Below are 27,088 nucleotides of genomic sequence, written 5' to 3'. Positions count from 1 at the left end.
TCTGACAGCACAGGGGTCACGAACACTATCATTATGCAAATTACGATCAATCAAAACAGTTCAGAAATAGGAGCCGCATAATCATACCAGTAGAATCTGCCTGGCATCACGTTGTCGTGAACGAGCTGCCATTTCCTCCCAAAGTCCATTGAACTGTACAGCTGCAAGACAAAATTAGGCCGATCTTCATCACACTTAAAAGTTTTAGGGAGGAAGATATTGTTAATGAGCAGCACAGAGATCATTACATCACATACAAGCTACATTTAAAGGGTAACTCCACCAGTTTTACACCTTAAAGTGTGTTTACAGGTCTTGGGGAGTACTACTGCTTATGTAATATAAATAGTATAAAGCCTTTTGTGGCTCCAGAGGAAGATGCATGTAATCTGATAAGCTGCCTCCAGTGATGTCACTCAATGTGCATTGTGGGTAATGTAGGTTTTTCTTAAAAAGCAGTCCGCTGGTCTAGCATCCACTCCTAATAACAATCTTTGGCTCATTGAGGATGGTTTAAAAACAAGAGATTTTTCGACGCATTCTTCCTCCTTTTCAAAAACTTGCCGCCTACATTACCCACGATGCAACTCAGCCACTGACTGACATCACTGAAGGCAATTCATCAGGTTGCATGCAGCTTCCTCTGGAGCCACAAAAAGCTAGATTTGCAGTAGTGCTCCCCAAGATCTGTAAAACACACTTTAATGTGTAGAACTGGAGGAGTTGCCCTTTAAAAACAGGTTATGGGTTAGGGCTGCACAATTAGTAGAAATATTATCAATAATTTTTTGATAAAATGTGTGACAAAACAGCATCTGGTCTGATCTACAAATCTTGTTCTCCAGATGTAAGAAAAGCATGTTGCACATTGTTTGGTACGGACCTCAACAAATCACCATTTTATGCAGTTTTTCAGCCAAAATGAAAACGGTGATGTAAAAATTATCATTCCCACTAATCATCAATCATATCGCAATTGCATTATCTGTATTACCTTGCGAAGGGATGCAGTGCTCAACTGAGTTTACTATTAACCGTGATTTGAAATGCCACAGTTAATTTTTAAAGTTAATGCTGCCGTTAGCGTCGTCGTCATTTTCGCTTACTTCCCGTCTGTCTTGCAGTTCCCCTCCCTTCTCTCTATGTCACCACACTTTCAAGACTACTTTCTTTTTTATCGAGACAGCTCTCTTTGCCTCATTCTTTTCTTCAAGTGTTTTTCATCGCTTGGCCTTTTTGGTGGTTTGAGCCGTCACCAGGAGCGCTGGAATTGGCAGCTCTCCCTTTTCCGCCATTGCTGGTGTAGGTATCAGAACAGAAGGATGCTGCTCTCTGCCTGTTTGCAGAGCACACAGGATCGCCTCTGACTGCTTATGCTATATGAAAACAACGCTAACAGCAGCTTTAAGAGACGGGTTGTAACGGTAACAAAGCAGGAAAAGGAGCATTGCACTGTCTATAGATTACTGCTCAGCAAAACAGCATAAGAGTGTTTTATCAATTTATATATGTCATTTTAACTAAAACTGCACATTAACCTGACTTTATTTTAATTTTTAATTATTGTTCATATTGTATTATTATTTATTATTTCAAAAGCAGAAACTGTTCAAATAAAAGCTAAAATAAATGTTGTGGGAACAAAATACAATCAAACCTTAATGCATTATAATCACGAAACCATCAGGGCTGGGTATCGAGCTTCGGTACTTTTATGGCACCGACTGAATCGCCTCGATACCATTGAGGATCGAAAAACATCTTTTCATTTGACATCAGATTTCACTACCTAAGGAATACATCTAAATCAGTGTCAGTGAGCCAATGAGCATGCAGCCAAGGTATCGGTACTGTTATCATTTTTTCACAGAGCTGCGATTTCTCCTCAGACAATAATTGTACCATCAAAATCTGTAATCATTACTAATAGAGCAGCCCTATTATACATTTAGCATCTTACAGTATATCATCTAATTTCCACTCAACAGTTCATTGACTCAGAAGCTACCTTGCTGTCGTGACTGTAAGCCAGTATCCAGTTCTCCTGTGCAGGGTGGAAGAGCAGGCTCAGGATATTGAAGTTAATGGGATGCTTCTCAAAGCTTGCCCCTTCATCTGAGCTGATGAGAACAGCGCTCTCTACCTCTGGGTCGCTAAGCATCATTATCTTAAGTACAGAGGGCCAGACGAGGGATATGGCATTAGAAGAGGGGTAGAGACAGAGATGCAGTCATTTGGCAGCAATTTAAAAAAAAAAGGTATAATTTGATGTCAAGCTCGTAGGAGATCAGACAGAGAGATAAAAGCAACAGAGAGATGCTGACCTTCTGTTTGTTGGTCGGGCACACATACAGGTAACTCAAAACTGTCCTCGAGCCCACTTTGTCGTTGAGTTTGGTGTAGGTGCTTCCGTAATCGCTGGATCTGGACACAAATATCAAACGCGTTGGATGTTTGATGCAAAAAAAATATCCATTAAACATATTTTAAAGCACCATAATAGCAGTTTGGTATGTTTTACCCCATTAACTGCAAATCAGGTACTCTTTAGGTGACTGCGTCTCCACAGCGCATCGTATGTTTTCAGATTGATTTCCTACCGTCCAGGCAGCCTGTTGATTTATGGAATGAGAATGAACTTGCAGAGAGAGACTAGCTTCATGCTAATGTGTTTATTTTTGTTTCTCTTGTAAAAAGGACTGTTTTTTTTTTTGCAAGTCCTGCATATAAATGTGCTTCACCAAAAAAAAAAGCGTGCCGTCATTACTCCACCGGTTTTCTAATGTAGGTGCTTAAATTATAAATAGGACCAAATGTGGGGAGAAAAAAAAAAAATACTCGGAAACTCACTTATGAGAAGCGTCTGCTCTTTATTCAACCAACATGTTTCAGCACATGGTGCACTGAATAAAAAGCACTTTTCAAGTAGTCAGTTAGTGTTGCAGAGATGTTTTTACAGAAATGTGCTGTAAACAGACGGCTGTTTTGAGGAGCCCTGTGGCGCTTTTGACCACTGGCGAGATGTTTTGATGAGTGGGTCCCCAATTTTGTTTATATCTTGCACTCCACTAGCATTGCTGCTGCTTCCAATGGACCCTAGCTGAAAGTCATTACATGTCTATAGTTTATGTCACATGCTGATTTCATATGTGATATCGTTACGCAAGTATTTGCTTATATAGAAGATTTTGAAAAATCTAAAAAGGAAAAAGTCAAGCTAAATTGAAAAATGGAAATAGCTAATGTTAAAGCTAGTTACTGTGGAGTCTGTTATCATATATCAATATGCATTTAAATCTAACTCTACTACCTCTAGTAGGATGTTGTACAGTATCATTAACAGATCTACGATAAACACTGGAGATCAGGTATAGTGATCCGCACATTAACAGCTCATTCATGTAAATGTCTGGCTGCAGGATGGTCAGTGCACTCAAGCAGCTTTGCAAGCACCCAATTACTGCACACAAGTAGAAGTTGAGTGACAGCAAAGTAACACGAGGGAGAAATTTAGTTTGGTTAGCTAAAGCTTTTTCGACATTAGTAATTCAAACTACTTTGTTAGGTTGGTAAACTGCACATTCACTCAGAAACATTGGGACTGTTTAAGTCAGAGGCAATGGTCTGGGTTTTTAAGTCGCTAGTAGTTTGTCGAGCCCGACTGATACTCAAATTTTGGGGCCGCTGAGGAATTAAAATATTCTGATATCAGTCAATATACACACATTTTTTGCAATGATCCCTCAAATGTGATTAACAAAGAGTTTGTAACAAAGACACGGAAAGGAGGCAGGACATTGTTCAGTTTAACAATAAACCCCAAGCATCTATTTAAAATCTACAACATATACGGTAATACCTACATATCTGTGATAAGCTGATATTGGACGATAACATCCGGCAACCGATTCATCGGTCAGATGCTAGTCACTAGGCTCGTTAGCAACACAAACTGTAAAATAATAAAAAGATGATCAGGTCAAATACTGTAATATAGAGCTGACGAGCCGCAGTCAAACCAAATAAATACCGTGACTATTAAATGAGAAGGAGGCTACTTTACAACTTTACACGTCTTTCAGTTTATTCCACTGATCAACAATTAGAGGCAACAATGCAGCAAGAAATGTAGCCGTGCACCAGGAAAATACAGGAAGCAAACGAATGCTCACCAACGTAAAGACATTGTAGATTTAATAATGCAGGTTTTTTTTTTTTAAATCAGCTTTGCAAATGTTTTATGAGGAAGGGAACACAACACATAATTGTGTTTATATCAATTCTCCACAGGGCACCTTTAGCATACTGTAACATCCTGTTCTCAGAAAAGTATGTTGTCATTATGTTGTAATGTATTAGCGAACGGGGGATAATCTGAAAACTCCTCCTCGGTACTACATTAAAGAAAGCTCTAATAAAAGAGCGCCGCAATCACATTTTGACAACAAAGAGGGAAAATATGGATATCAAGAGAAGCATAATGCAAGCTTTCTGCATTAAAAATCTTGACACATTCATTAGGGCGTTTATTTCCTACTCGCAACTACAGTACCGTTCAGCAATAATGCAGCTTTGACAAGCACATTATGCAGACTAAACATTCACTTTTTTACACGTCAAGCCGCGGTCTTTGTAAGCTGAATTTCATGCAACACTGACATGTAATGAAACCCAGCGGCTGCCTGCGAGGTAGGAAATCAATTTATGAACTTCAGGTGTGCTTTGGAAAATGGTCAGCAGGAAGGTGAAGTGCGTACAGTAAAGGCAATTTGGCAGTAAAAGGGCTGAAACATCCGACACAAGCGTAGTCCTTGAATATAACAAGTTCCTGAGTGATGAACATTGTAATCCTGCAGGATGTAGTGACTCATTACCATCCTTTCATGCTGGTAGATGTTGGTGCATTGAAGACATTGAGGAAGGTACTTAAATGCATCTTGGTGAAATCCTGTTTCATACAGTTTCTATCTTAAAACCGGTGCTTGAATGTCCTTTTTTCTCTCTTTCATTGTCTTTCAATCAGCTGTCTTTTCAGCAGTGTGAGCGTAATTGAAGCATTCTGTTGCTAACGTGCCTCACATTAGCAGCACAACTGTGATAATACAAGTTTAAGTGAGATATGCTATAAAAAGCAGATGAAAAAGAGAAAAACAAATGAGAACACATCGCCCAGTTAGAATAAGACATTTAGCTGTACTTACTATTCACAGGACTGCCTGTTCCCTTCAACTCCATGCATCCCATGACAAGGAGGCTAGATGTGTTTGTCATCCCAATCTTCATATTTCTCCTTGCCACAAACAGCCAATCCACGCTCTCAGTTCTACCTGAGTGCCTCCGAATGTAATTTCACTGCATAATTGGATAGATACCCGGTGTCTGCTATCATTGTCTGTGCATTAATCTGAATCGTCCCATTTGCTGTTGACATTGTTTTCAAAAGACTTACCCCTAAACACATTCGTGTTTGTGCTCAAGTACTCCTTTCAGTTGGCATATCATTCTTTGGCTGTGGCGGTGGAAGAAAAGCCTCTTAAATGATGTAATTACGTAGTGAAGTTTCTTTAGCGGAGAAGGCGGCCGTCTCAAAACACAAAGGGACTTGATGCGTGTTTAGATGGGGTTCTGCGAGTCGCCCATTGATCTGCACATTGCATTTTGCCACCAACAGTGGCCGGGAGCTGTAGCCATAAATCAGTTATTGTGTTATCACAGAAATCATTTTCTCCTGTTTCTTTTCATAACATTCAAATCTCTGCTTTTCTAATACTCCCTACTAAAAGCCTCCGTGCACCCCCTGAGGTACACTCTAATTTACTCGTGGTGCCATTGTTAAGCAGACACCTTGATGATGGAAGACCTCCTGTACACAATATGGGATTTCAAAACGTGTCAAGTCGGGTGTAAATCTTAGCGGCGCCTCTGGTGAAACAGATATTAATTTGAAACTCTGTGCTCGGCGGACTGATGGTCTCTTTTTCATGTGCATTTCAGAATGAAATGAGTTCTCTGCAGGCTATGGGAGAGGTGAGAAAAAAAGGCATATCACGGGGCCGGATTGGGCTCTATGGTATAATCCTTAATGAATTCAATTCTTATTTATGACCTGACAGGGCACTGTAACTCACCCCTCAACACTGACTGAATGGAATTACTACAGCTATACAGTAGCAATTGCATGTCAATTGCCTCTGAAACAAAAGGTTACGGATGACGATCAATCATAAACTCCATCAGGAAGTTTCTAGGTCAGAGGAAAAGAGCCACACATCCAAACAAAGGATCCCTCGGATAAGTCTTCCGGTTTATCTTTCTTAAAAAAAATAGCCTTTCAAAAAGTTTTTTTTTTTTTTTTTGCCGATGATGGACAGGAGATAGGTTGGGCCATTTTTCGAAAAAAAAAAAAAAATAACACTGCTCCACTCTCAGTCGTGTTATTTATGGGACTGCAGTAAGCAAAGAGGAGGATGCTTCATTCTCAACTACTTCACAATGCTTTATTAAAACATACTTTATATTGGCTTCCACTGTAACTTGATTGTTCATATCCGAGCACGGCAGAACACTATAAATCATACTCGTGTGTACTGCACTCTCTATGAATATATTAGTCTTATTGTTTTTTAGGGCCGTGCTTTTGCATTTTTATAAAATTCCTGCGACGATGCCGTAACCTTCCCGGTTAGACGGGAGAGGAGAAATAGCAGCGATTAAAAAACAAACTCACCTCCAGAGTGAGCTCTCAGTAACAGCCCCCAGGTTGAAGTCGTACAGCTTAGTCAGGATCAGGATCACCTGTAACAGCAACAGACATATGTAATTACATGCCAACGTCTGCACTAAAAAGCCTTTGCATAAGTGCTTCACCAGCATATATTACCTGTCTACTCGTAATGAATGAATACAACATGTCTGGTACATCCCTTTACTAATAAATATCAACCTCATACAGTATGTTATCCCCGTGACAAGGGATCCTCATGTTGTCAAGAGATGTCAGTCTGCTCGTGGCAAAAAAAAAAAAAAAATCCATGCAGGGCTGTCAGGAATCGTGTCTGTATCTCATGTGGAATGATACCTACATGACAGCAAAATCTGAACATAATTGTTCACTGAACAATGAAAAGAAATGGAGTCAGTGGCTGCAGCCTCCCTCATTCCCCCATTTCCTTTTTTGTGTCTTTCTTTTTACCTTCAAAATAGTGAAGTCGCTTAGCTGGGAAAAAAAAGCACCTGAAACGGTGACGCTGGACGGTATGTCACTTATTTTACTCATTGGAAGACGTCCAGTTCCAGTTTTCGGGCTAAATGCTTTTGCGTGTTCTCACAGGATGGTTGGACAATGTGTTTCTGGGCAAACAAAAATGTAGCCCATAAAAGCCTGCCAAGGCACAGAGGGCAGAGTGAAATGGTGTGCAAACGAATTATTGTCACTCCAATGGCATTATAAATGACTTCCCATGGGGATGCTCATAACTCAGGATAGAAAGGGGGGGTGTGCGTGGAGGGGTTTAGGGCAGGGCATGGAGGGAGGGGGAGGAATTGTAGATAATAACAATCAAGGAGCAGAAACATGGCATAATATGAGGAATATTTTAAAAAGCCTGAAAGATAGGTCAAAAGCTCAATTACAGTCAGTTTAAACACATTAACCTCGCGGGACCCACGGAACGAGTCATTAAACCGAGAAAAGCCACACAAGACTGGGTAGAACAAAGACATGGCTCCAAGTCTGCTTTGAAAATGTTAAAAACCCAATTGACCCACAATTTAGCCATCAAATGGCCACTGTGCATGGCTGGGACTATCTGCGTTACAGGTTAATTAACCAATCACACAGAGAGATAAGCATTTGCATAACTAAATGCACCATGTCTGCAAGGTCCAACGCCGGAGTCTGAATCAATTTGGAGCACAGACTTAGTTAAATGGCTGTGATGTTCGGCCTAATTGCCTGCTTTGAAAAATAGATAGGGGAGAAAAACTCTGCCAAACTGTTGATCGTTTGTCTCTTCGGTTCTCTCTTGCTATCAACAATGGCTCCGTGTCGTGGGACGTTATAAATACTACGAGGTAAATTGAATCTGGGATTGATTTTTATCTGTGTCAAAACGAGAGGCAGTTCGTTCCCAAACCAAAGGGATTCAAATATCCAGCCTGGCAAATTAATTGAGTGAACATCGAATAAATGTTCACAGATTCAAGGGGTTTCAATCACTCGCACCGTTTTGCACATGGATCCAATTTAATCAAATGTTCACCAATTCAGTTGAGGATGTAAAACAGCGTCTAAAAATAACCCCCAAAATGACAAAACTTGATCGCGTAAAAGCCTCTCAGGACCCCACGCTGTAATTGCCATTAGGAGCTGTGTCTTAACCGTTGTCAACGTGTTTGTGCGGTTGGCTCATTAACAAAAGCTGACCCGCCGAATTGGGTCATTGACGATCTACCTCAGGGACCCACAGACTAGTGAGGCAGATGACTGTTTGGATGATTTGTCCCTAAGTGGATACATCAAGAGTACATCACTGAAGACTGTGTGTTCCCACGTCTCCAACATTATTGATAGGCTGCTGTGCATCTGTGGCTCCGTTCAATAGGGAGCGACTGCTATACATGCAAACGCCGAGACGAGCTGGGGACAGCAGATGACGTGCACGGCACAACTCGACAAATGAAGGCGCATTAGACACATTTTTAAGAGTTCATGATGCAGCCTTGCATTTATGTAAATACTGGGAACAAACAAACACAAAATGGCTCCCAGAATTATTTTGAGCCTTCCAGGTAAATACAATTTTCCATGCATATCATCGCTCACTTGCATACATGAAATTAAGTAAGGACCCTGGAAGGCCCAAAGCAGTGCATTTATTCATGTTTATGTTTTATTGATGTGAGCAAAGAGAGCTTTGCCCCGGGAAAGTCAACCAATCATTTCTCAGATTGGCTCTCACCCTCCGAGGAGTTGGGTTTAGTCATCCTTTTATCCTAACATTCTATTCTTGTCGCTTTCTTTCCCTACTTTGCCTTCCCCTTTTTGCCGTTTCGTTCCTTTTCCCTTTTTCTCTCTCGTTCGTTCATCTTTTCAATCAGTCCATCTTTGTTTATTGTTTGTTTTTTCTTCTAAAACAGGCTCTCAAGGTTCTTCCTTACGCTGTACCTTACACAAGATTAAAAAAACAAGAAGGCATTTGTAATAAAAGTCACTTATTAGCATGCAAAAAGATTTGGACTCAAAGGTTTTACAGCCATAATGTCACTCTGATATACTGCAGCAGTGTCTTATCCACACTCAGATGTATACACTCCACTTGCACAAGCGTTCAAGCATGCAGCGTATGCATGTACGGCACAATCACAGACACAGACCGTTGGACCAAATCAAATCTTTAGAAAAATTCCATATCAATCTTTTCTCTTTTTTCTCCCAAGCTAAAACGCTCAGATTGCTCAAATTTTTTGAGTGCTTCAGTGGGACGTGAGAGGCATCTCAACAACCACGATGGTGGGCAGAAGATTTTCTACACGGTTTGCAATTTAGATGTGAATCATCTCTGTCTACTGTACTGCAATATGGCTATTAATAAAATGAAATGCATCAGTTTTTACTGTGCTTTCTAACACCGCGCTCCACATGGAACCTGTTGCTTATTTATCCCAGAGTAAAGCACCATTAAGGCTGCACCCCTCGAACATTATTCCTGTTTAATTGGGTAGTCGAGGGAAAAAACGGGGATCCTCGTTCTAAACATCACACCTGCAGATTGTTGTTTTCTTTCCTTCAGGAGTAACACAACATGAGAAGAAGGAGCAATCTTTAGAAATGTTAGATATACAGACACTTTCATGTAGATCTGGTACTGTTTTTGAACCTAACCGGAGGGTACAACCGAAGATCTAAATTAATTTCCAAGGGACCCCCAAAGTTGATAACAGTGAGTGATGTAAGGCTCTTTGTAATAACACGGCTAATGGCTCATGCTCCTGGAAGCGCTGACGCATATCTGTTTTTTTGTACCTTTAGCATCCTGTGAGAAGTTCACCGCTACAATGATACACATTTACATTCTCATGAATACACATAAGGCTTTTGTATTTTGTACTGTAGGGTAAACGCATCCACACACAGAGACATCTCCCGAGAGTCAACCTTGTCTATTTACCAACTACAACATCAAAATGCCTGAAAACTCGCCAAAATGTGTCCACAGTAATTAAGTATGAGCTCTCAAAAGACGGTTCTTTATCCAAATGTGCTTCTTTTTTCTCCGTCAGCTGTCTCAAGGTCAGTTTTTTTGGCCTTGTCAGATTTTGTAAACAGTAAAACGTAGGTTTTGAATTCATTAAGTGACTGGAGTTAAACACAACCTGACATGCTTCTGGTGTACTTGTTCTTGTATTTACATTGACAGTAGGTGTATATTTTTATCTGCTTTTAGTGTTTTTCATGTATCACATCATGATTTTGTCATTTAAAATAATAACACCACCACCAACAATAACTTTATTTTATCAGAAAGTTGATTTATTTTGCTTGTTTCTTCTTTTTTCCCTTGAAATGTACGAACCGATTGTATTTGTGTGTCTGTTTATTGTCCTCATATTCATATTTGATGCTTTGGCAAAATTGTGTTCTTGAAATGTTCATGTCAATAAAGCCTCTAAATTGAATTGAATTGTTCGATAGGAGGCCTGACAAGTTTTTTTTAAAGCGGCTATCACTGATATCTTTACGATAATAATGTATCAAATGACGACGTAAAGTAAACATGAAAAGGTTAGCTGCTAACGATAAACTTTCAGAGATGTATAACCAAAATCTGCAGCTTCCCTCGACTTTACGCAGCATGAGAAGGTTTCAGCTCATTGCGTTACTATAATTTTACCGTTCTGGTTCCCTCTCACCTCCCTCATATTGTTTTTGGATGCAGCAGCCAGTTTATTTATGATGAAAAAGCCGACTGTACACTGCTAACTCTGCACCAAACCACGCCCAGACACAGTAAGCGACTAGCTGGTGAACACAGGAGCACTTTGCGGCTATACAACCAGATATTTTAAGAAGTTAGTAGAGACAGAGAATAGAGCTAAAAGAGAGCTAATATTTAATTCATGTTAACCAAGTGAATGATAATGTTGCTGCTGAATGTGTAATTAAGCAGCTGTTTGCTTAAAAGTTTGCCATTTAAAATGTTGCTCTGGATTTCTCCCTTGTGAACTAACTGCTAACTAACTGTTCATGAAAACAAGCCGCCGTGTTCATAATGTTTCTTCAGTGTCAGTATGTGATATTTGTACATATGTACGTGATAATAAAGTGTTTTCTGGTGCTCACAGATTTATCTTAAGCATGTGAAATATTTCCAACTTTGAAGCACATAATAAATATGCAGCAGAGACGACGAGGCTTCAGCTACTTTAGGCGCAGCCATGTTTGATATATTTCCAGTGGTTTTGAAAATGTGCACATCATATAGAGGGGACCGCCCTGGTGGAGCTCTGCACTCTCCTAGTGCCCTTCCAGCTTGTATGTGTGCCTAAAATCTACAATCTACCACACATCTGTGTCAACAGCAGCCTCAGAAGTCAGACTGTAACACAGGGATGCAGTATAATGATGTGAAACAGATCAAATGTGAAGAGAGCAATCAACGAAACAGATCAAAAGAAAGAAATGTAAAATCGACTGAATAACAGCCGTCTACATGCCAGTACAAGGGATAGACAAAAAGGTAAGCAACAAATGTATTACTAGAGCTGCTCAGTTAATCAAAATGTGATTTAAATCGCAGAAGCTGCAATTTCTTTCTGATAAAGGTAAAATAATTTACAAAACAGCATTATGATAAATGTACTGTAGTGCTGCAGAGATGCCCTGCTCTAGAAATCTTGTCTCCAGATGTAAAAGAACAGGTTTGTTGATACAGACTCAACAAACGTCACATCATTATTATTTTAATAGGGTTTTTTTTTTGTGAAAATGAAGATTGTGATGCAAAAATGATCATTCCAACTAGTGTGAATCATATCACAATCATAATACCTGTCAAAAAATGCAATATGACTTTTTTACCATATCATGTGGGTCTATAAATTACAATAATTGACACATAATCCCTGATAAATTGTGTATTCACTGATATATGTGCTGCTACAGAATAAACAAGTTGCATCTAAACCATAAAGACAGATGTTTGTAGAGCAAACGCCATTAGTGCTTTGAATGAGAAACAGGAGAAGTGGTTTGGAAGAGGAAGCGGGGTGAAAACGTAGAATACAGTGTGAAGAGCCAAGTCTACCAAATAATGCAGATCCATGGAGCCCCCCTAATGCATCCTGACCATTAAGAGACACCAAACGCTGGCATATCGGTGTGACAAGTGCAAGCTGGGACACCATTGTTCACCTGACTACGCCGCATTTTTACTGGCCTGTTCGTGCGAATGCAATTCTGGAGACACAAAAATAAAAACCTGTTTCATTTGGTGTTGAGCTCATTACATTCTCGACTTCATTAAGAGAAGGAAGACAAGACGCCAAGGGCAAGAAAGAGTCACTCGAGTAATTTGACAAACACTGTGTTTTCTTTAAGTCGACTGGCTAATTAATGCCCGAGATTTCCAACCCACAATGAAAACATTTCAGGTCAGTTGTAGACTATCACTTTTAATTTCATTTTCTTGTGATATGAGGGACAGAGATCATCAGCCAAGCACGAGAAAAAAAAAGATCATCTTGTGTCCTTTGTTGAGCCAAGTATAATTTGGAAAAACGCGCCAGCGAAGATGTGGAAATGAAAATGAGCTTTTAACTCGAGTGTCACAGCACATCCAACGCTGCAAACTTCTTTTTGTTTTCCTCGTAAGATTAAAGATTAATATATTCATGCATCCATTAGAAATTATCTGATGCAAACACCTGCAGAGAAAAGAAATACAGTATTGGTTTGCAAAATTTGCATAAATATCTTTAAGGCTTCGACAAGCAGCGAGGGCAAAATCAAGAAGTGGGTGGAGGGCTGAAAACACAACATCTTGATTATGGCTCTGTGAGGACGTCGCCTAAGTAGAGCACTTAGCAGAGGAGACAAACTGCTTTTAAGAGAAATGGCGCGGTCGAAGAGAGGCCTTACTCTGTCCTCATCTTATCTGTGGGCCAAATTGATTGTTTGTACTTTTGTGGGTGAAAACATACTCCGGGGATGCTGCTTTCATCAACTAAACCTCGGCGAAACGTCCCTTGTGCATTAGTCTGCTGTCTGTATGTTTGCTTATCCTCCTGACTCCGGAGCTTTGGTCATATAGCCCTGATGCATTGCTCTTCAGAGGTCTCAGCAATCAATTCAGGCCATTATGGAGGGGGAAATTAATGAAATGGTCCGACTAGGAAAAGGGCTTCACTCCAAATAGAGCTCTATTGTGAGGAGGTTTTTGTGGCCATGTTATGTCTCTCTGCTGCTAACAACAGTGCACAATAAACCGTACTGTTTGCCATTAGTGGGGGGAAAAAGATTGCTTCATTTCTTTTACGAAAGCTTGGGGTAAAAAAAGTCAATGAAATATGTTTAATGGACTGGGAATAGGAATATACAGCGCACTTGGTCCATATTTTCCCCCTCTGTGTTTTGACGTCACGGCACAATGCGCCGCGGTTCGCACTAAAAAGGTGAAAAACAAGGAACGCAGCATTCAAGGACAAATCTGATGGAAGTCATTTAAATCTTTTGACACATTCGACAAACTTTTAGTCACATCCCGTGCAATTTAAAATTAATTTGATGCATTGGAAGCAGTGTGGAGAGCCAAAAAATACAACATTAGCATTTTACTCTTAGAGGTTTATTTGTTCTGTTGCCACCCTCGTTCGCTCACATTTAGTGATCGGAGGTTGAAGGTGCAGCAGCATGACTACTTTTACTTTTTGCATGTAATTCTCTTATTCACCGAGGCGTGGAACACGACAGAGATTGCAAATTTACCTGGGTGAAATATGATAATGTGTCAGCAGGTTTTTGGTAGGTTTGAACACTTAGTGTTTTTTTTGGAGAACGTTGAGCAGGAACACGGTTCGGACTTTTCTTCCAGTCTCCTCTGTACCTTCACAGCTTTGGCTGCTAATGGCTTGCCTTCTGCCCAAGGGGGTCTGAGCTGGAGCCAAAGGCGTTAGTGGGTCCAAATTGAGACTTTGGAAGAGAAAAACCCTCCACCTAAAATTACCCACTTGACTGCCAGAAGTGCTGTGAGACTCGGAGATCATGATGTGCGTGTGTCACACATAGCCCCATTTTGCAATTTTCCCACATCATGCATTTGCATTCGACATAATGTGTAGAGGAAGAGACTGGCTACCCTTTTAAGGTTTAGTCAACCGTTTAGGTTGAAATTACGTTTCTACTATAAACCATGCCTACTCTGTCTTGCCGGTCAGATGGAAACAAAGACTGTCAGGATTATGTTCAGTGGGAACTTTTAGAGGGAACAAAGATTTACGATCTTGGACACATGAGTGAGTCCTAGAACCTGGAAATAAGTTCACATTTTTGCAGTTCCCCCGTCTCAAAGTTTAAAAGTTTAAAGTTGTGAATTTTTTGTTCTTCAACATAGAGTCGATCGGAAAATATCTCATGTCTGATTCTTAAAGGGAGTACACGTCTTTAAAGTAGACCTTTTATGCTTTTTTTTCCCTTTCCTTCAGTGTTTTATATATTATATATTCTTGTGCCTATAAAAACATAAAAGTCTGCACCAACAGAAGCTCCTCTTTCCCACAGAAAACACTGCTCCTGAAATGCCTCATCAGTAGTCCCGCCTTTAATTCTCTGACTGTTTGACATCACACTATGTCAGCACGTCACACATTTGCATAATTTATGCCCAGCGGCTTGTTTGGAGCGCAGGAGTTGATTTAGCACAGCTGCGATGTTGTTGTTAGTAGTGCTGGCTCAGGCATGTGTGAACTAACCAATCAGAGGAGACCTGGTATTAGGGAGGGGGGTCTTAAAGAGACGGGAGCTAAAACACAGCGTTTCAGACGGAGGGGGAATTCAGAGCTGCAGCACTGGACAGTATGAGAGCACTCATACGAGCAGTAAAGCATGTAAACATATTCTAGTAGTAACCAAACATAAGATTATTCTGGTCAGGATTGCCAGATTCAATGATTTTCAGGCTGGTCTGTTAAAAATAGTTTTGACTACTTTCTGTATCATGCCGGTGGTTTCCCTCCTGACAAAAAGGTATAGACACACTCCATTGAGATGTCCCATTCTCCCCTCCAGGTATTTGAGTCAGACTGACAGGGCACTGAGTTCAACTGGAACGACATCCAGTGACTTATATCTGATGATCCACAAAACCAAATGTCACCTCAATTCATTACAATGAGGCTGAACTTCTCTTACAAAGTGATAAAAGCCTTGTGAAAACTTACATCTGTTCATATAAGCGATGACCTTTTACGTTTACCGTTGCGTGATCTGAAAGACCTGGTTCACATAATTTTTCATTAATTCAAAGGTCTCATATGAGGCTAATTTTTAGGTTCATACTTTTATTTTGGGCGTCCGCAAGAAAGTGTTTCCATGTTTCAAATGTCCATTGCTGCAGAACCGTCTATTCGCCCTCTGTCCGAACGCTCTGTTTCAGTGCCTGTTTCTTTAAAAGGACCCCCTCCTGAAAAGCCCAGTCTGCTCTGATTGGTCAGCTCTCACAGGCCTGAGCAGGCACCGTCCACCATGTTTCACCAGCTCTGTTGGTGTTTTCGCAACCACTGCCATGCTGGGGGCGTGGCTGAGGACGGCGACTGTGTAGTTGTGACATCACAATGTTACGGAGGTCCTGACTGCTCATTTGAGGGCACGGTTTCTTAATACACGCTCTGTGCATTTCTGCATGGATAAAGCATTTTTAAGCACTTGCATCATAATAAACTAACTATGATATAAGACCTTTGAGTTCACCTAATTAAAATAATAAAACAGAAAACCAGCCCAACTTTGTTTCTCATCTTGGATTTGTGTGCAGCCTCAGAGCATAACAGACTTCTGAGCAGCAGAAATCCTTCCCACCACAGGAAAAACCACTGAACTACATTACATATGGCAACACACGGTGGGTGTTCAAAGTGCTGACTTTCGCCAGACTCCCACATGTGGTTCGGTTTAGACAACAAAAGCCTTTTCGTTAGGGTTTGGAAGGATCAAGTCTTCCATAAATATTAATAAAAACAACATATTTAAAATCACTGGTGTCTTTTCCAATACTCACCCAAGATAATTACCTCTCAAAGTCAGAGGACACATGCCTGAGCCAACACCGCTAACAACATCAGAGCAGCTGTGTTAAATCAATTCTTGCGTGCCAAACTATCTGCAAGCTCATAAATGAGGCAAAGGTGTGACATGGTGACGTAGTGTGATGTCACAAAGTCACGGAATTAAAGGCGGGACTACTGACGAGGCGTTTCAGGAGCAGTGTTTTCTGTGGGAGAGAGGAGCTCCTGTTGGTGCAGACTTTTACCTCGACTTTAAAAAACCTTTTACGTGCACAAGACCTAATACAAAACACTGAAAAGATATTAGATATAATACAAAAGACGTTTCACATCTAATCCAAGAGGCTCTTCAGCTCTAATTAAGTGGAGGGGAGTTGGCTGGCTTTTAAACCTTGTGTGGGAGTGTCCTTGCAGAGTCATTAGGGGCACTTGTGGGTCGTTGACTCAACCGGCCTTCATGTGGGTTGCCAAGGCTAGGTGAGCCCAGGTGTGAATAGCTGTTAAGCTCACTACTACATTGTAGGTGGGTGGTAAGTAATGTCTCAGGCCTCTGTTCAAAGAGTCGTTCCAGTCGTTTGTCCTCAGAGGAATGATTTTTCTCCTCCAGTTTACATTTCACAGGTGCGTTTAGTATTATCACTGTGCAACTTACCAGATACACTAATTAACAATGTCTCCTTTAAATGTTAGTTTTCCTTATAAATGTATTTGCAGCAGCAGATAAGTTGTATATATACCATTTCTATGAGACAGGGTTGATCATGCTGGTCACACTAGGTCAGTATTGGCTTATTGGTAATCATAAAGGGTTTATTTAATTAAATGGTCATTGGAAAAAAATATGCTATGTATCCTTTTAATAGTTTTGTTGTATTAGTCAGGTACTAATAAAGCCAGAAAGGATATGTGGAACAAAGGACTGATAGTTTGGCATTATGAGAAAATGAGAACAGAAAACTAAGGCTTAGGAAAGATATTCAGTGGAGCCTAGAAAGTAATTATGCTATAATAATCTTTCACAGTTTTAATATGCTCCCAATACTGCGAGGGTCAGTAAGATAACTGTTTCCTAGTCCTGTACCCCAAAGGTACCCATTATTTAGCAAAATGCATATTAGAGTAGAGCTGCAACCATTAATGGATTAGTTGTCAACACTTAAATTAAATCGGCAACTATTTCGGTGATTAATGATGATTGAAATGTGATTTTTCTTTTTACGCTTCTATGACAGCAAACAGAAAATCTTTGGGTTTGGACAGAATAAGACATTTGAGTATGTCAGCGTGGGATTTGGGAAAGACTGATCGACATTTTGCACCATTTTCTGACAACAACTAATTGATTAATTGAGAATGTAATCAGCAAATGATTATTATCCGACTGATTCGCCCTTGATTACCACAGTAGTTGTTTACTTTCTCTGTTCATTTAAGTATGAGGAGTATTTTTGCAGTTTTTCTTGGTTTCTCGGTCTGTTTGGTTATGAAAAGTTGTTAATATCATCTCAAAGTTACCAATTTTCAATCATATCACATTCACAGACTGGCTGAATCTTGTTTTGCCACAACCGGTTTATTTTATTTGACAGCTGCAGTAGTCTAACTACACTTTTCTATAATGTTTCCAGAACATCGTGTAATATGAATTTCTATTACCTCTTTGTGGAAAATCGAACCTCTGAAAGGAACGGCGAGAATATACAGCGAAGAAGAATCAACGTGAATTGGGATTCAATCAAAGGTGGTGATGAACAGCACAATTTTACCATCGGAGAGTGTCAGGTAGAGAAGAACGCCATGAAATCAGGAAATTAAAGCCTACAGAGGGTGTGTGAGGTGGTAGCAAATAAACCTGGAACACAATTAGATGTTATTTCAAATATCAATACTCGGTTGTTTAAATAATTTGTCGTCTCGTGACATTCATATTGATGTCAATTCACATCCGCTCCAGTACAATCATTAACTCATGTTAATGATGTGTGGTTTCTATCAGGTCTTGAGCCTGCAAAGATTTTGATGAATCTGTTGTCGTTATTTCTGAATAACTGCCACCATTTTGTCCATATTTATGCGTCCATTTATGTTGCTTCTGATTTCGACTATAACTCAGCTTTATTTGCTCAAAGCAAAAGGCGACCAGTCATTTTAAAGGATTTGTTCCAGGATACCCATTGAGTGAGTATTCTGTATGTGTCATTTTGTGTTTGGAAGTTTTCCATCATCGCCATTGATTGCACAGTGTGTGTGTGGTGCTTTGGTTGGGCTTTTTTTCTATCTCGCTAGATAGGAGAAACCATTTCCTACCGCTACTAATACATTCCTGTCACTGTAAACTGCCAAGTCCAACCATTATTTAAGCCGACTGCCACCTGAGCAATCCCAGCCATCTTTAAACATGATAGTAACTGCTGTGTTGCTTGAGGCAATATGATGCTTCAAGGCCCAGCGAGGCACAACGCATAACGTTTCCAAACCACGGTCACTCGGTTCGCCTGAGATTAGGAGTGAAGAAACTAAAGAATTAAACAAAACCAGCCGTGACCTTTGGGCATTACAAAAAAAAACTTCTTGTGTTAACTCTACCTCCATGATGATTAATTAAGAAGTCGTCTCCCAATTTGAATTTCAATTTTTTTGATTTTCCTAATCAGAAAACGCATGAATTTATTTTTGTAACCAAATCACAACTAAAGTATGTGTCCCGCACACTGCGACGGTTATTAAACTAATTAATCACATGCAAACCTGTCAAATACGATTCTGCACCCGCTTTGTCACTTTGATTAAAATTGAAACATGAGCGTGTATGTGCGTGTGTGTGTTAAAAAGACAAAGTGATAGCAGGCAGAGAGGAACAAAGGCAGCGACTGCGTGCTTGCAACATACAAGTGATGGCAGGCCTTTACTTGCTGCTCAAAATGCACTTTGTGAGGCAAAAACTGCAGCGCAACTGCTGAGGAAGTGCTGTGAGCCTATGTTGATGTGATGCATTATGGTCCCCGAGCACAAATGATTCATGAAAAAAAGGGCACATGTGTCATTTGAGGAGTAAAAACTGGGATTTCACTGAATTATTACTACAGAGAGGGTGAAACTTGTATCCGGTGTGCCATAAAATAAAACTGAAGCATAAAATAAGAGAAGTAACAATGGGGAATGCTGCTTTTTATTCTCAAAGAAAGCCTTTAAAAATTGCCAGGCTCCTGAGCAATTGTTTTTTTTTTCTTTGCTTGCACATACAGGATGGCTGCGGTTTCTATCAGCATCTAACAATCACGTCAATGGACAGTGCACCCCTTAAGGCTTGAGACAGGCCGGATTAATGGACAGACTTATGGTGCCGACACCCCGGAGGGACAAGCACATAAAGGACGGAAAATGTCTGGGAGAAAGAAAATAACCTTCATGTTTGTTTTTTCATTGACGACAGCTTTAAAATCAATTTTTAGTCAAAAATCTGGATCTTAACTGACCATAAATTGAAGATGGAGTGTAGGGCTTTAAAATAGTATCGCAATATTTTAAGTCTGTATCATGATACACGATATATAGTGATATTTTGAAGTCTCCTCAAAAGCACTGGGCAACAAAATCAAACATAAGGATATTTTTGACCAAAAACCTAAATATTGGTACAATTTTTGATGAATAAAGAAGTGGAACAGAAAATGACATCACTTTACTGTAATGCAGCACTTATCACAACATAAAGATATCCAAAATCTAAGATGATAAACAGTCTCATAACACCAAAGCGATAAACAGTATATGGTATACACTGCCCAACCCTAATGGAGTGTCGCTAATTATATACACAAAAGCTCCAGACAAGGCTCATCTGAATTAAAAGGTTTCCAAATGTTGATGTGCAGCAGAGTATCCTAACACAAACTGTGCCACGGGAGAGACGCAATTTGTACTGAAATGTTAAAACATGAACCACTTTTGATTTTCATCAAATGTAGTGTGGATCAAAATCCCCTTAGTTAGCAGCCAGGGGGCCAGAGGATGATGAAAGGTGCACGGATAAAAGGTTTTAACAAGGTCACACGTCGGCCTCTTTGACTGAGCGCCGTGTGACTTTTTTTTTTTATTAAAGGGTGCCTACCCCAAATTATAAGAGCAAATGCAGCTGTGTGTGTGCTTGTATGTGTGTGTGTGCTTGTATATGTGTGTGTGTGGGAAATGATCAGAAAAACAAAACCACAGTGAAACTTTCTCCTGTTTTATATCTGAGCACCTCGACAGTGGCAGCTTTTTAATGCACTTTTTCATCATCCAGCGACACCTGCAAACTCCGGTCGAACACCTCTGTGTATTGGGAAACCATTCCATTTGATTTTATGGATCAAGGAGTTTGTATGCAACCAGCTCTGGCATGTTAAATGGAATGGCTGTCTATCTAATGAACCGGTTTTAAACACAAGTGTCCCCCAGGGCCGTGCCATTTCCTCTTTTATATTGTCTATTTATGCCGATGAGATTATGTGCAACAATAACTGCCTCGTTCAGATTAGGCATGCGGACAACGCGGCCCAGGAGGCCAGTCTGATTCCCTGTCAGTGGCAGCAGAAAAAGACGACGTTACCGAGCTGACAGATTGGTTTTGACTCTCGCCACCTCAGACAAAACAAAAAAAACCAATGAGTTTTTTACTCCTTGGCCAAGAAGAGCAGCTGGCCTCATCAATGTCCAGCTCCTCCCCGAGCGAGCTCCTAACAGCAGGCTAGTGGAGAAGAACAGACCTTTATTCTCAGGGTACAGTAGGTGGACATTATTCACAGCGACATACAGCATCGTTCCTGCAGCAGCAGCTCAAGGGATGAGATGTCAATAACGACACTCATTAATTGTCCTCGCCTTCAACACACTGTCCTAGTTTGGTCAACTATCTGTGAGGAGCTTGCAAAAATGGTCAATCAGGAGCCTAAATTCATTCTGCTGCCAATAACTCCCTGGTCACCAGCTGGCTTGCACACTAAGACTTTTGCCTTCAGGGGGGTTGGAGGGAGGAAGAGGGGGGATCTGCATCCCATGAGTGTATGATGTGCTGCTATGACTGTTTAAACAGATCACCAACACAGCACAAACACAGCTTGAACACCCATGTGAGGCAAAAGACTGAAATATTGATTTGCCATAGAGGACGTCCCCAGCCAAGTGTGTTTATCAGTATTTTTTAATGAGTCTCATTTCTATTTTTTTGCTCATATTTATCGCCTACATCATTACAAATCATGAACCTGTGTTCAAGTCCCCATTCGCATTCAGGACAGACGTAAGAAGCCAGAAACATGCACAGCCAATCAATACTACATGTAGTTAAGAAGCATGAATTTGAAAGGAATTCATGCAGTATATGTTTTATTCCCATGGTCGACTCCAATCAATGTTATCTCTCTTAAAGTCAGAGACCAGAGAGCTATGACTCCAGGCTTTGATGTCTCAGACAATCGCAGAAATCAAATAATAGTTGGGAGACTGATTTGTGGACAGATTTGAGGTTTTATACACGATGAAATTCTTTTATCACATCTGAACTCTGGAGATCCCCTGCTGGCGCTTGCACCATCACCTTCTACATCTCCCTCATTTCATTCACTATGAGGTTTTACATCTTGGCCAGATCACAGGCAAAGTCTCGAAGTGAATATTTGATAGAACTACCCTCGACCACAGGAATGAAGTAATTTTCCTTCAAACGTCCCCTTTAGATTGGATTTATTATCAGTCATTTACATCTGATATCGCCTGAGCTCTAACACCCAGTCATAAAATGCCATCAATTTAGACTCTGCAGTCCCAGTCGTACTTTTGGGACGGCAGACAGGGGGGCTCAGACTGTATAAATCTCAGATGTTGACTGGCTGCAGTGACAAGCCCATCAGTGATGATCCAGTGAACAGTGTCCTGCAGTACAAAAGGCCATCGTTGCTGAAGACGTCTCGAACCAACATCATATTTCACGATACATCCCACAAATCAGATTTTATTAGGTGCATTCCCGCTTTATTTCCGTCCACCGCCGTGCATCCAGACTGTGATGCCTTTAACGCTGTGACACATTTCACCAAACAAGAGATGAGAGAATACAAGTGGAGGTTGAATCATGTTACCCATCCTGTGAAACGTATCTGGATTTTTGTGGATAATGTATGAATGTTTGCAGTGTTTCTGGGACACTGAAATCTTCTGATGTGGTCCCAGATTAATGCTGCTGCCACACACCCTTTTTGCTCAGCATACTGAGGTGATCCGAATTACCTGAAGTAAGAAAAAAAAAAAGAAAAAGGCAGAGCAGCTCCCTTTTCTTCTGTGCAAGGTTGTTTGTAGTTTTTTCAGATCTTTGTGTCTGATAAACACCTTTTGCATGCTGCATATGTAAAGTAAGAGATAAAATCTCCACGGCTTTGTCTTTGTGGTGGTAAAACAGTGTTCAGCCACAAAGTGTGCTTGCAGCTGTGGTGCGTGTGTGTGTGTGTGTGTGTGTGTGTGTGTGAGGGGTGGGCTGCTGCAATCCCTTGCCATCCATTTAAGTTGTGCACATCCCCATCAACCTGCTCTGGCAACATTTTAGCAACAAACACATGGCAGTGTTGTATTCATGCAGGCAATTAGACAAGTACCAACAAAAAGTGAGTCAAATGTCAAAGATAAAGGGGTTGTTGGTTTGCCAAAAGGTCACGCAGTGTCTCATCAGCGTCACATTAAGGGTCAGGTTGGACACATTCCCTTTTAATTGTAGCTACTGCGCCTTCCTCGGAGACATCGCTTGATTGTTTCATAAATAATTAATGTGTTGTGATTGCTGCCAAAATGTCTGCGCCTTCCCATATCTCAATTGTCAAATAAATTTACCTGCGGGAATAATTGCTAATTTCAAGTTCAGGTGGCAAACACTCAGCTGAAATAAATGACTGTACTCTAGTTTTGAAAGAGCGAAGAGGGGAAATCCTGCGAGTGCACAATCAAACATCCATCAGGCGTCCGCACGAGCAGCCGCGCGTGCAGTCCGCATGCAGTCACAACCTCTGTGTGGGCAACAACGACAAACACAATCACGCATCCGAGAAGAGGGGAAACGCATTTTGTTCAATTGAAGACTGTCGGTGATGAGATAATGAGTTTGTAGGAGAGGATCCCTCTCCTGCGCGCTGACACAGCTGTGCGTAAAAATGAGACTGATTCATGTAAATCTATTTAAAAATGCTCAAAAATGTGCATTTTACACAGAAAATAAATCATGTGCATTGTACTCAGTGTGAGGGGAAATATTTATGATATGCGATGGAGTGTTTTTGTGAAACTGTAACTCACGCTGCTGTTGTGTCCGGACCAGTGCACCATCGCCTGGTTGTGTGCCGAGTCTCCCGACAGAGCAAAAGTGGAAGTGTCCAGGTGCGGCTCACTCTGCCTCGGGCTGGACCCTCTGGCTTCCTCCCCAGCGCGCCGGTACTCGGCTCTGGAGTTGGAAACACCTTGGACAGTCTCCACAAACCTCTCTCTCGACTGCGCTTCTCCACTTGTACTCCTATCCACGTTTTCGGCGCCCGCGCTCCTTTTCGCCCTCTTCCTCGTGTCGGGAAAGGTGTTGTCAAACATTGTACGTCGCCTTTGGTCGTCCTCGAACATGTTACTGTACTTTTCAGCAGGTATTTTTGGGTAGTTTGGTGCCGTTTTGACGCTGATCGGTGCCTGATTCCCAAGCCCACTCTCTGGTGCACGCCTGCCATTGCTCGGTTTCAGAGCACCTGCTTCTTCCGTCTCAAAAGCGCTAAAAACTTTTGTGCCATTGTCGACTTTTGATTGCCGGGTTACACCTGCCTCCAGCGGGGTTACCTCCAGGCGATAAAATCTGTCGTTCGCTCCGAGGGAACTTATTTCCGCCTGAGCCACAAACTTGGGTTGAAAGGGGTGCAGCAGCGACACGAAAGCCAAAAGAGAAAAACTCCAAAATGACCACAGTCCCATTGTGTTCCTCCAAACTGGAAAAAAAAAAAAAAAAGGAAAAAGATGTGGCAGAGCTATTCAACTTCTAAAAAAATATTCAAGGTATCATCTTTACGAGCAAGAAGCCATTCAGCAGCAGACCCGCTCACGTCCAGGAATTTGTCAAAGTGAGGGACCAGTTGGGGAGGCGCTGCGCATCAGGCGAACGCGCCGACGGAGAGTGACTGCAGGAACGGCTCGAGCTCATTGCTCATGGGAAAAATAAATAAAATAACACCTTAAAAAAACGGTTTGGAAATGATTCTTTCATGCCTCACCTGTGAAGGCAGAGCTTTTATTCAGTTTATTTGTGCTCACCTGTAAAAGTTACCCTCCCCCCCTAAAAAAAAAACAGTGTGAGAGGTTGACAGCTGAAGTAAATTGTGCTTTTGCAGAACAGTGTTGTGTTCACAGTGAGGCAACATCTTTTTTTTTAAAACATCATTTGGTCGCATCAATCAACACCGGATTCACCTGTCAGCTGGCGTGCACGCGCGTGCGCAGGCGTGTGAGTTGATTTGTTGGGGGGGGGTATTTCAGTTGGACTTCTGGATAAAGATCCAGGCGTGTTGCTGGTTAGGTTTTGATGTGCAGGGGAACAGAGGTGAAGTGTTCTTTTCTCTCTCCAGTGACACTGAGACTTTTTTTTTTTTTTTTTTTTTTTTTAATTAGGCCACTGTGCACCTCGCCTCAGGCCTTCTGCGGCACAACAGCCCAGGATACATGGAGAGCTTTGAACTCACACTATGATATGTTTGCTTGTAATCTTCATGACTTCTGACTCCACACAGGCAACACGCCTCCAACATCTCCGTGTTTAATCTTGCCACCTTCACCTTCTCTGTTGTTCATCCATTTTTTTTTTTTACTGTGTGAAAAATCCAACTTTCCCCCGAATCAATATGCTATTTGAAAAAGGTATTAGTTTCAATTAGTGGAGCTGAATGAATCCTGGAAGGTGATTCCTGCTTCCTGCTGACAGAGCTCTCTGTACAAATTATATTTCTTTACACAAAATCTTATTTTTTTTCTACTTAGAGAAGTTGTCACGCTGCCTGGTGATAAGAAGCTAAAACACATATTAGATGTGTTTGTATCAGCTGCCAGAGGGAGAAGCATAAAGAGGAGGACTTCCATCTTCTCCAGGGACGAAAAAGGACATCAGGGTCACAAGAACTGGACACAGAATGACACCAGATATGTTCTTAAAGGTGCAGTACGTAGTTTTGGGACAAAGGTTTTCTTTGACTTATCTTTTTAATGTCACCTTAAAGGACAACTCATATTGTTTCACTTTGTTTATATGTGGCGGACCCTGCCACCTTTCTAGCTTCAAACAGTGTCCTGGGGACCTTTTTTCTACCTTAGTTTATTCACTTATGGGAAGAATAAATGTGTGTAAAATGAGTTTATTTTAAATTATCGCCAGATTTCGGAGTTTGACTTCCTTCTCCAAGATGACATAGTGCCCCTTTAATGTGAGGGCAGAGATGTACATATTTTGAGATAACGTTGGAGCAATTACTGTTTCTTCTGCAAACCAATCCAGACCCTGAAGATGCAATAAACTTCCACACGTGCGCGAATGTGTCGAGTGTGAGACAAACTGTAAAAGTGAAGAGGGGGATATTACTTCGCTGCCGACCGTCCTGTCTCTTCATTTGATCGTAAACATCTGAAAACAGATACAATTTCAGAATTCATCTTCAGGACTTCAGCCTGTCACTGAGCTGTGGATGAACTATTCGCTTCAAAATGACACATCAGCTGAGCTGTAAAACATTGTGTAGCGGGGGGATAAGAAAATTCATCGTCCTTGAAAGCTGCACAGCAAGATTTCAACGCGTACAGCGCAACAATCCGGTGGAAGGAGTGACATTGATGCGAGTTCATTGCTGAGAACAGCACCCTCTGATCTCGCAGACTACCTCAGAAAGTGCAGTTGAAAAAAAGAAGAAAAAAAAAAACAGCAATCAGAAGGTCAGCCAATGGTGCCATCCTCCTCAGAGAGCTCACTTCTCAGTCCCCTGTTTTTTATTCTGGCACAGCTGTACAAACAAATTCAGATTCATACAAGTGAGGGCTCCAGGCAGCAGGTGCTAGTGTTGCTACTCCGCCGCACGCCAGACAGCTCAGTCTCTCTGCAGGCCATTCCCGCCAGAACGCCTCTGCAATGAGGGGGTAATTGGACTGATCACACTCTGTTTACCCATTATGCTGCTAAAATGAAGTGGGTTGTTCCCAAACACACTGTGACAGGCCGGGGAGGGAGGAGGAGCCTCTTCCATCAATGACACATCTTTTAATCTGTACTAACCTTGGGCCCCGGAGAGCATTGTGAGGATTTCTCGCTGTGTTCGTGCACGTTTTTTTGTGTTTGCGAGACGGAAATAAAAAGGGAAAGAGACGTGTGTTTATATGTAAAGAAATATCTGAGGGGGGAGAGTTTTTAATGTGACTGTGCCTCACATCCTGCATGCGCTTAAACTATGACAGGGAATATTGCATATCTTCCTGGGTGGAGAACATCTTCGATTCTGCATAAATCTGTGCCCCAGTGAAAGAGAATAAGAGAAGAAGAGAGATGAGAGGACCAGACTGGAAAAGTGTGTACATCGGTGTAGCTCATTCAATTTTATGCGCTCTCCTCCCCAGTGTAGATCATTAGCAAGATTATCAGATGTAATCATCTCATTCTGGTGGCGCATAACTCAGACGGTCCCTGCAAACGGCACCATCGGCTCTCCTGTCTCTGCCGAAGACACGGAGCAAAACTCTAAAGCTTTCAGGACAAAATCCCATTTGTGCATCCGCTGTC

General features: G+C 41.3%; 1 protein-coding gene across 2 annotated transcripts in view; it reads right to left on the bottom strand.

Annotated features, from left to right (window-relative positions):
- Positions 1–27,088, bottom strand: part of LOC311271053 (VPS10 domain-containing receptor SorCS3-like) — a 74,651-nt gene that overhangs the window by 26,820 nt on the left and 20,743 nt on the right. The window contains exons 1-5 of one of the 2 annotated variants that reach the window (XM_084376426.1): positions 23,599–24,459; positions 6,728–6,795; positions 2,325–2,424; positions 2,009–2,167; positions 88–161 (exon numbers count right to left, since the gene is read on the bottom strand). In XM_084376426.1, the coding sequence (XP_084232552.1) occupies positions 88–161; positions 2,009–2,167; positions 2,325–2,424; positions 6,728–6,795; positions 23,599–24,252 (1,055 nt within the window). In that variant the 5' untranslated portion in view covers positions 24,253–24,459. Of the gene's footprint in view, positions 1–87; positions 162–2,008; positions 2,168–2,324; positions 2,425–6,727; positions 6,796–23,598; positions 24,460–27,088 lie in introns of those variants that run through there. The other variant, XM_084376427.1, reaches the window with a different exon arrangement.

The sequence above is a fragment of the Pagrus pagrus genome, assembly GCF_965226575.1.
Source record: "Pagrus pagrus genome assembly, chromosome: 15".
Classification (NCBI taxonomy): Eukaryota; Metazoa; Chordata; class Actinopteri; order Spariformes; family Sparidae; genus Pagrus; species Pagrus pagrus.
This window is presented reverse-complemented; position numbering and strand designations above follow the sequence as displayed.